This window comes from Dufourea novaeangliae, unplaced genomic scaffold, assembly GCF_001272555.1.
Source record: "Dufourea novaeangliae isolate 0120121106 unplaced genomic scaffold, ASM127255v1 scaffold172, whole genome shotgun sequence".
Taxonomy (NCBI): domain Eukaryota; kingdom Metazoa; phylum Arthropoda; class Insecta; order Hymenoptera; family Halictidae; genus Dufourea; species Dufourea novaeangliae.
This window is the reverse complement of record NW_015374058.1, coordinates 1,098,999-1,109,096: the sequence shown is the minus strand read 5'-3', so window position 1 is coordinate 1,109,096 and position 10,098 is coordinate 1,098,999. Positions and strand designations below refer to the sequence as shown.

At 37.1% G+C, this 10,098-nt stretch overlaps 2 protein-coding genes across 3 annotated transcripts; both read left to right on the top strand.

The window, feature by feature from the left end:
• Nucleotides 1-3,427: 3,427 nt before the first annotated feature.
• LOC107190082 (pre-mRNA-splicing factor 38B) lies at nucleotides 3,428-6,118 on the top strand. Of its 2 annotated transcripts, XM_015578810.1 has the most exons (6): nucleotides 3,428-3,638; nucleotides 3,833-4,116; nucleotides 4,534-4,685; nucleotides 4,757-5,155; nucleotides 5,558-5,794; nucleotides 5,855-6,118. In XM_015578810.1, the coding sequence occupies exons 1-6, from the start codon at nucleotides 3,608-3,610 to the stop codon at nucleotides 5,919-5,921; spliced, it is 1,170 nt and encodes a 389-aa protein (XP_015434296.1). In that variant the 5' UTR covers nucleotides 3,428-3,607; the 3' UTR covers nucleotides 5,922-6,118. The 2 variants fall into 2 exon arrangements, with proteins under 2 accessions (XP_015434296.1, XP_015434297.1); XM_015578811.1 differs by lacking the exon at nucleotides 5,855-6,118 and having other exon boundaries at nucleotides 4,757-5,168; nucleotides 5,558-5,638.
• A 403-nt stretch (nucleotides 6,119-6,521) lies between these two features.
• On the top strand, nucleotides 6,522-9,547 carry LOC107190103 (glycosaminoglycan xylosylkinase). The gene is made up of 6 exons (XM_015578837.1): nucleotides 6,522-6,599; nucleotides 6,936-7,304; nucleotides 7,855-8,155; nucleotides 8,679-8,947; nucleotides 9,021-9,247; nucleotides 9,319-9,547. Exons 2-6 carry the CDS (start codon nucleotides 6,936-6,938, stop codon nucleotides 9,545-9,547), a joined length of 1,395 nt encoding a protein of 464 aa, XP_015434323.1. The 5' UTR covers nucleotides 6,522-6,599.
• The last annotated feature ends 551 nt before the right edge of the window (nucleotides 9,548-10,098 follow it).

The window sequence follows — 10,098 nt, the reverse complement described above, 5'->3', positions numbered from 1 at the left end:
TAGGATTATTTTAGAAATCGGTATGAGATTCAAAGTGTAAAAATGTCTAGTACTTTGAATGTTTTACAAAATTATTCGAGATAAAGATGTATGGAACTACTGAAAATTACTTTAGATTCCTTTTCCTTGTTCTGTAAATTCTTTGATTGGAATTTGAATGCTGCTGGAAGTATGAAGATTTTCACAGGACAATGATATAAATGGAACTGTAAAACTTTTTTAAGTGTTACAGTGATATTTCGTTGGCATCCGTATTAGCGCACTGCACCGAACGCGGATAGCATGATGTAGTCGCAAGGGAGCAATTGAATCGAATAGACGTATTGTACCGTAGCGCATCGTATTGTATTTCAAACTTTTATATCATTATAATTTATATGTATATTCCAACAAACATACGCCCGGTAATATAAGCTTCATTTCATCGAATTGTCTTAAATATAACTGCATAAATATTGTACAATCCTATACTAATTATATTTGTCTGGTTCAACAGGTTACTACAGAAACTAACTACTGCCTACGTCTTTTAAACTTGGGCTGTAGTAGCATCTGCAGAAACCGCCATTGTTGCTGGGGTTACTATATAATTTGCTCACGGAAGCATGCACAAGTGTCAGTCAGATTTCGACAGTTGTACGAGGAACATTCGACCAATATTATCTATACTATATCAATATTGAATCTATACAAATATTATAATAAATATATTGTAAAATCATGTATGTAAGTAGCACTTAAAGCAATTGTTGTTAAATTTATAGAAATACTATTGTAAATTGTATATTTTTGTACGATTATTTTAATAAAAAACAGTCAAATCATACATATGCGTTATTCATTAATCCCGGCACTATCTCCACTCTTATTCCTAATATCAATTAAACAAAAAAGTAATAAGAAATAATAAATAATAACAAAATAATTAATTCTGAAACGTCTGTGGGGTCATATGACCCCAACGTTTCCGCCATCTTGGATTTTGAAAAAGCGCGGGAAAAATTGGGATTCGTGGGACATACTAGTGGTGCCCCCAAAAAAGCGGGTGGCGAAAGTTGGAACTAAAGCCAGAACTTCTTCGATAGTTCGCACAGTCGCGACCAGATGGCGCTGCTTAAAAAGTTTTAGAATTAGTTCCAACTTTCGCCACCCACTGTTTGTGGGGGCGCCACCGTACTGCAGGTTTTTCCGCCATCTTGGATTTTGAAAAAGCGCGGGAAAAATTGGGATTCGTGGGGCATACTAGTGGCGCCCCCCAAAAAGCAGGTGGCGAAAGTTGGAACTAAATCCAGAACTTCTTTGATAGTTCGCACAGTCGCCACCAGATGGCGCTGCTTAAAAAGTTTTAGAATTAGTTCCAACTTTCGCCACCCACTGTTTGTGGGGGCGCCACCGTACTGCAGGTTTTTCCGCCATCTTGGATTTTGAAAAACGCGGGAAATTTGGGTTTCATGGGACATACTAGTGGCGCCCCCAAAAAAGCGGGTGGCGAAAGTTGGAACTAAATCCAGAACTTCTTTGATAGTTCGCACAGTCGCCACCAGATGGCGCTGCTTAAAAAGTTTTAGAATTAGTTCCAACTTTCGCCACCCATTGTCTGTGGGGGCGCCACTGTACTGCAGGTTTTTCCGCCATCTTGGATTTTGAAAAAGCGCGGGAAAATTTGGGTTTCATGGGGCATACTAGTGGCGCCCCCAAATAAGTGGGTGGCGAACGTTGGAACTAAATCCAGACCGTTTTCGATAGTTCGCAAAGTCGCCACCAGATGGCGCCTTTTTCTATTCAAATTTCGTGCCAAATTTAACATTAATCTTATTTTTAACGCGATTTTAACTGTATTTAGCCATTATTATTGCTTTATTAATGAAAAATATGGGATAGAGGAAGTGATAGGCTTAGTAAACAACGCTGATGTAACATTTAACTGTTTATTATTGAAATAATTGTTAGAAAATGTACAATTTACAGTTGGATTTGTATAAAGTTAACAATAATTGTCTTAAATACATTTATTATAATATATGCATAAACTCAGTAAAACACGGCTTAAATATTATTCAGACTTAGTGTAATTTATCCGTCGTAGAAAAGTTCCACTTCTGAAGCTGGTAGATGTTCCGTACGATCTTCAAAGCTTCGGCTGCATACGATAAATGTGTGTAATAAATTGCAGTATCCCTTGGCCACAATTCAGTCTGTTATCGTTACCCGTAGGTGACGGGAGAGTGGACGGTAGTGAAATGATCGAGTCAACACGAGCTTGAAACATGGTCTTTATTACTGTTGTTCGTGCAACTCTCGAGTTTGGTTGGTTCTTGCTCGTACAACTGTAGCAACTGAGCGTAGACTGACTAAAACTTCTGGGCTGAATGGATTTTATCCAAACGAGGTTCTGTTCATTGGCGTACGAATCGAATATCCCTAGATAAACTACGCACATAGACCTATCATCTTATGGGACTTTGTGTCTTCTGTTCTGAAATACCGATCGTAGGTTTCTGGAGTATCTATTCTATACCTAGTCGGTGCTAATATTCGGCGCCAACTATTTTCGGTTTTCAGTCCTTAATTATTGTCAATATTTTGATAAATTTCGAAATGCAGATTTCGGTGGATGGATGCTGATGATTCTGGAATTTAATATCATTAGAAAACATGTGTAATTGAAATTTCTATGAGTATCTCCATATGTTCTTTAATGTCTCTTGGGTGGCCATGGAATATTATGGCATACGAGAGAGTTCTCATGTATAAAATCGTGATATTACCCAATTCAACCAACCCGCTGAAGATCTTTACACACGTAAGCGAATCGTGCGATTGGATCTTTTCCTCGCACAATCAAATCAAATCAGATTCCCTCACTCTCACTTTCGCCTTTAGCAAACAAATGAGACGGAAAATGACGCAGGGGAAAGCGACGAGTTGCTATATACGTTTAGAGTTTAGACAAACCGAAATATTGTCGGCAGTCTATACTTACCGTATTATCTGTTAAAACGTGAGAAATACGAATATATACGAACACAACGAAAATAATATATTAGATTCACGTCACTGATAAATAATTATTATAGTTTTATAAGAATTGTGCCTGAAGGTTTCAATGTTTGTTCATTATGGTTCCGTGTTTACTTCGACACATTGCAGTGTTAGTTGAAATTGTAATACATGAACGTTTCAACATTTTTTCCATTTTCGTAAGTTTGTGAATTCGTCGCGTAACAATATTTAAGAAACTACATCTGTATTCGTCGTTTTGTATGACGAGAAATGTGAAGATTTGGTTAGATGTGTGCAGAACACAATACGCATAGAATAGTACAGATGTGAATGAAACCGGATGTATACATTTTATAGAGGCATGCGTATTACCGTATTGTCGTTTTTTGCCTTTCCGTTGACGTCATTTTTCCATATACTTACATAAAAAAAAAAGTGTTGTGCGAGTCTTTAGAACTTGTACCTAATTATTTTGAACACGAGTGCTTAACTGTTTTATGTTGAATTCATTTAAATTGTAAGTTCTTAGTTAAGTATTATACCTTCGTATGTGGCGTCCGATCTGTTGAACTTCGTCGCGAGGCTCGCGAGTTTAATATACAACATGCAAGTGCAAGAAGGAGAAGGAGCGGATGGTATGTAAAAGTGTACCGCGTTTGTTGCAATGTTTTGATCTTTCGTTCTTACAATGTTTAATTGCGAGAAGTAAAATAATGCATTGTCAGTATGACCTTTGTAATACACTTAACCTCTGTTGTACGATTGTGTTTGCTAACTGATGTTACATAGCAAAATATGGTGGATACTTGAGTTATTTACTTTTATCTAGGCTCGCCTTGGAACAATTCCAGCGGTTGTGATGAGGACCGTCGACCAGCTCAAAAGGAGGGTAAAAAGTCGAATATATTACCACTATGGGGAAATGAAAGGACTATGAATTTAAATCCACTTATTCTAACAAATATACAATCGTCACATTACTTCAAAGTGAATTTATATGAACTGAAAACATACCATGAGGTGATTGATGAAATTTATTACAAAGTGTCTCATTTGGAACCATGGGAGAAAGGAAGCAGAAAGACAGCGGGTCAAACTGGCATGTGTGGAGGCGTGAGTATGTTTTTCAGTAAACTGATAATTGTTAACTGTCTGTTTATTTATTGACCTAAACGTGAAGAAATCATAGTCACTATTGTGCAAATGGAAAGACTCAGAATTTTTAAGCAATCTAAAGGACCTGGGTACATTATGAAATGACAACTACAAATAAAACTAGGCAAGGTGAAATTACTTAGAATGTATTGCATCGAGTGAAAGTTTTAAATATTGCAGACCTTTGCTGTTATTGTGTGATCAAGCATCAATACACAAATATTGGCCTTAAACCAGTCTGAATTCAAACACAGCAATTTCATTTAATACCATATTTACTTCTTGCAGAGTAGCATGTTCTTGGTCAATATATTTAATTATAATGTGTGTATGAGTAATTGACATAGGGGGGTATAAATTTAGCGGTTCATGCAGGTCCGTGGTGTTGGTGCTGGTGGAATTGTTTCAACGGCTTATTGTCTACTATATAAACTATTCACCTTGAGGTTAACAAGGAAACAATTAAATGGTCTTATCAATCATCCTGATTCACCATACATTCGGGCGTTAGGATTTATGTATATTAGGTAAGAAAAAGATTGTGTAACCTCGTTTTACGTTAATAGATTATACACTAAACTGTTGCTGACATTCATAGATACACACAACCACCAGCTGACTTATTTAGCTGGTATAGCGACTATCTAGAAGATGAAGAAGAATTAGATGTAAAAGCTGGAGGAGGTCAAGTAATGAAAATGGGTGATATTCTAAAACAGTTTCTTACCAAATTAGAATGGTTCTCAACATTATTTCCAAGAATACCAGTGCCTATACAAAAAGAACTTGAACACCGATTAGCAGAAAGGTTTCCACAACAATCTATGAATGCACGAAATGCAAAACCACCTATAACACTAAATAGTCATGGAAAGTATAATAATAGCGCGAATAGGAAAGACAACGGCAATCTTACTGCACGAAATCAACCTCGACACATACCTGATAGTGAAGCTCAATGGGGTGAGGCAGAGAGAACAAGCCAGTGGCGAGCCAGGTGCGTCTACGTGGTATGACTACAATCACGTTACTAATTTATATAAAATTAATAATATTCATGGAACTTGTTAAGGAATGAGATGAAGAGTTAGGGATTTACCATTTAAAAAGGAAAATAGACTTGATCTTAGTGTATCTTTACTCGATATTCATAACCACTGTACATTGATCTTTAAATTTATATATTTATATATTGGTTATGGAGGAATGTTCAATTGTTAAATATTGCATTATTACGAGCTATACATAATGTGTAATATCAACGTGTTCCAGATACACAATTCCTTGGTATCTTGTCTTGCATCTTTACGTATTAGAACTACGCATTTTTTACAAGCTAATATTTTTGATAAACATTTATTGTACAGTGATACTTCCCTTTGAACAATTTCTTGTCTAGGTCTGATGAAGATCGCAAGGATAAGTACAGAGAACGTGACCGTGAGCGGGAACGTCCTAGGGAGAGAGAACGAGACAGAGTTCGAGAAAGGGATCGGGAAAGGGATAGGCATTTCAAACGATCGTCTAGTCGCGACCGAACTCGAAGACAGAGAGAATGTAGGAGTCGTAGCAGGGACAGATCACACAGAGACAGAAGCAGAGATCGTTATCGTGATAAGGATCGTTATAGAGATAGGTAATACAATTGTTCAGTGTACTGTCAATTGTAGGTTTCTGGAACTCTGTTTAATTATAGGAGAGGCTCGCCCTACGACTATGCTGCAGAGCTTGCTCGGGAAAGAGAGAGACAACGAAAAGAATGAAAATGTGTGCTGACGTGTATATATCGATATAAATGTTTGTACGAGTGTAACTATGGAGATGAAAACGATTTAGAGCCGAGCCATCCGAACACCTTCGCGTTTTAAGAGAAAACCTACTCCATCTGGAGTAATAGCCTAAAATTAATTCGACTATATTCACCTTGTAGTTTACATGTTTTTATAAAATAAATCCATGATTATAATTGTCCTGTTCTACTGTTATTTCATACACACTTAATACGGATTCCTTTCATCGAAATTTTGGCTATACAATTAGAACTATACTACTCTAACAATATTATTGTTAAACTCATTTAACGAAAACATGAATATATTTAATAACATACACGGTATTCTCAAACTCTATTTCCATGCTTCATGATATTATGTGTGGAAAGGTGTACTTTACTATTATGCAAATGGAACACCCGAGCAGTTTATTGTATAACTTGTTTTCAAGCCACGATATTAATAAATTTTGTCATAAACTATTCTTTATTTATTCATGGCCCTGAATCAACACTCTACGGCGCGTGAGTATTTTGTATTGAAGTTAAAAATGGCGACGGGTACTTGCTGTTCGATTACCGTTGGACGGGACTGAGCAGTGGTGTCATTGAAACATGAGAGAAACATTTATAACCAGGTGACATTATCAGCGTGGCCAATTTTTCAAAGGTGATACGAGTAAAAAATATTTCTCGATACTCCTAGATTTTAATTTATTATTTATATACATTTTCGTCGCGACCCATGCTGCCATGTTGTACGCTATAATGCTAGGATTTGTTTCATAGAGTATCTGACTTCGACAAAAATCGTATTAACAATACGCGTTAGAATACTAGTCTTATTATACTTTACGAACCCGGGCATTAGAAAAGATTAACGAATGAAAATGAAGTTCAGTCCTTCGATGCTACAGTCCTTCCGTGTCGGAAAACGACCCAGTAAAATAATTACACGCCATCTAGCTATTCTTCCTTCGATCGAAACCCTGAATTCTGTTTGCAGATGATTGGCCGACGCTGCGCTCTCGTCGCTTTAGGCGGTCTTTTGATTCTCGTCCTGACCGTCAATATATATTTCATTCGACTGATCGTGGAGAGCTCGTCGCAAAAGACTTCTTCCAAGGCAATGCCTGTTTCGCAATTAAATCCCGAACAGGAACAGCTAATTTCTCAAGTGGAACAGAATTTGGAGATTCCAGAAAAATCGGCCGCGAAACACATGGCAAAGAGGATCAAGGAGGAAATTCAAATATTGCCATCGAAATATTTTAAGTACAACACTAGCTACGCGATAGTTTTGGAACGATTATTAGCTGAATTAAGAATAACGCCTAATGTTCGTGAAAATATATGGAGCATTCCTAATAGTAATGTTCGTATCTTGTCTAAATATTTCAAATTTGATATTTTCATTAGACAGTTGAAGGTAAAAAAAAGTCGTAAGACAAAATTAAATTATTACAGTGTGCTCCATACTTTTATATTCGTTAAATTACAAATGAAATCCACTTTGTAAGGGAATAGAGTTTACAGTCTTCCTTTTAAGGAAATTATCAAATAAGACATTCATACAGTATCATTATCGATGAAATGCTTCCAGAATTTTAGGATAATTTCAACAATTGTATGATGCCGCCATATATAAAATTTAGATATAATAAAAGAAAAAGGTACTTCGCGGTAAATATGTAGTAAAACGTCACATTTAAAAGACTATACCACAATATGGAAGTATGGAGCATTTAAACTTATCTAATCTGTCTTTATCACTTCTTTTTTGTAACTTCACTCTTTTCAAATCAATTCAGCTGATTTGTTCGTAGCACTGTATACTTGCGTCACACCACAAAACTCAACGTTTGAAATGATATTATTAATGTCGAACAATGTTATTCGCGATGAACAGAAACTTATACTTTTAGTGGCCTGACGCGCATCAGTTGATCCCACCGGTCGCTCCGGAGTTGGGAACAATACTGGATACTCTGCGTAAATCGAAAGTGATCCGAGCGGACAACGCACCGCTTGGGACACAACTGAAACTGATGTTGACCCTCGAACACGGCGTGAAGGCGATGTTCAAGCCTCAATGGTATTCCAGGGACACGGTCCTCCGAGGGCCTGTTTACCACGGGAAGGACCGGCACAATGCCGAGGTTGTAGCATTCCATTTGTCCTCCTTACTGGCCTTGAGACGAGTACCCATTACTGTTATAAGGAAACGTATGTCCCCCTGGTGTCTAGTATAGCTGTTTCCAAGATGTAAGGTTATCCATAAACATGACCGACCTTAAAGTTTATTTATTTCGGCAGTCTAATCTTATCACTCTATACCCTTGAGTTATAAAAACTGTTCTCGACCATCGTTCAGGGGCGTATGACGTCAATTTGGGATTGGTTTTTCCGTTTTAATGTAATTAAACAAGTTCCTATAGCGTACTAATTTCAGATTTAAAATACTTTTGGCCCTTTTATTCTTGATGAAAGCTTACGACAACGTAAATTTCTTTCTAATATTAGTATTTTTCGTTTTATTTTGTGGAATCCCATAGCTGAAAGTGGCGTTCCACTCTGAGTGTGGTGGCGCACAATGAGCCCCCGATGATCGAGTATTATGTAGTGGTTTAAGGGTCGGCCATGTTTATGGCTAACGCTATATCTTTCAAGCAGCTATTACAAGAAATTGCGTTGTTCCCTTTTTAGACAAAGGGCTTGTTAGATATACAATAGCAACATACTTTCACAGTTGACCTAAGAACCGAGGTGCGATCACGCGCGACTCCTGAACTGTACGCGACCATGTACCAAGACGGGAACGACACTTGCCTCTATGGAATTTGCCATTACTGCTCCCCTGCCGATCCAGTTTGCGGAACTGGCGATATTTTAGAGGGTGCTCTGATCTCGTGGTTGCCTAGGTACTTGAGGCTCGTGAAGCACCGTCATCCTTGGCAAAGGACATATAAAAAGAACAAATTTGCCACATGGGAAATGGACGACAGTTACTGCGAGAAAGTGCGTACATTAAAATCGAGCTAGCTGGACAGTTACCTAATTAAGAATATTTAAAAGCAAATTGTTCGTTCAGGTGAAGGAGTCTAAAGCGTATTCTCCACAAGCATCGAGTAGACTTTTGGATTTAGTAGACACCGCGATCTTTGATTTTTTAATGGATAACGGTGATCGTCATCATTACGAGTTAGCGCAAAATAATTTCCATAACCCGGCTGTTTTATTGATCGACAATGGGAAGAGCCTTGGGAATCCTGACGTCGATCACTTTGATATTCTAGCGCCATTGTATCAGTGTTGCATGTACGTATTTAAACGCATTGTAATATTTCTTATAGTGGAATCAATGGTTGACATTTTTTTTTACATTTCAGGATTCACAAAACTACGTGGGATCGTTTAAAATTGTTCAGTGGCGGCTCGCTGAGCATATCCCTGAGGGAACTTGTCGCGCACGAGTCAATGATGGCCGATGTTGAACACCTTGTTACAGATGCCCATTTAAGTGCCATGGATAGAAGATTACTTACTGTATACGCAGTTATAGAGTATTGTTTAAAAAGTAAAAAGTATGCTTCTAACGTCATATTGGATCATCGGTAGCCTATACTTTATAAAATACTCAATGTATTTAAACAATTTTAATAATTCGATAAATAAGAATACATTATGTATTTTATACGACGTAAGTACGGATGAGACTTGGTATCGTTTTAAGGAATCACGTCAATTTGAAATTTGTCGAATAAAATTATTCACAAACACGAGAATAATACCTAGATAGCACATGACACCTTGAAGATCGCTTAAAGGCGCCTTAGACCTAAAATAGCCGTAAAATGGGCGTCTTTAAAGCGTCATCTAATATCTGGGATATGTATCTCCAATTCGAGGAATCAAATTTTTCGAAAATTTATTAGAAGATTGAAATCGATAATATGGTATGATAATGTATATGAATGGCCTGTGTAAATATGGAAAATGGAACGTTAAATTGTAGAGCGATAAATGGTGCTTCGATTACTTTTGATATAAGGAATTTACATGATTTAATATGTATTTAGAAGATCTTATTTTGGCCTAAATAATCTATAGGTAACGTAAATGTTAACCCTTGTTAATAAGCTTCGTATGAATGCCCAAGGTCAGTGTCC

Coding starts and splice junctions, on each gene's coding strand:
- LOC107190103 (XM_015578837.1), top strand. CDS start 6,936: ATGATTGGCCGACGCTGCGCTCTCGTCGCTTTAGGCGGTCTTTTGATT. Junction 7,305..7,854: donor GGAGCATTCCTAATAGTAAT/GTTCGTATCTTG, acceptor TTATACTTTTAG/TGGCCTGACGCGCATCAGTT. Junction 8,948..9,020: donor ACGACAGTTACTGCGAGAAA/GTGCGTACATTA, acceptor TTGTTCGTTCAG/GTGAAGGAGTCTAAAGCGTA.
- LOC107190082 (XM_015578810.1), top strand. CDS start 3,608: ATGCAAGTGCAAGAAGGAGAAGGAGCGGATG. Junction 3,639..3,832: donor AGAAGGAGAAGGAGCGGATG/GTATGTAAAAGT, acceptor ACTTTTATCTAG/GCTCGCCTTGGAACAATTCC. Junction 5,156..5,557: donor ACAAGCCAGTGGCGAGCCAG/GTGCGTCTACGT, acceptor TTTCTTGTCTAG/GTCTGATGAAGATCGCAAGG.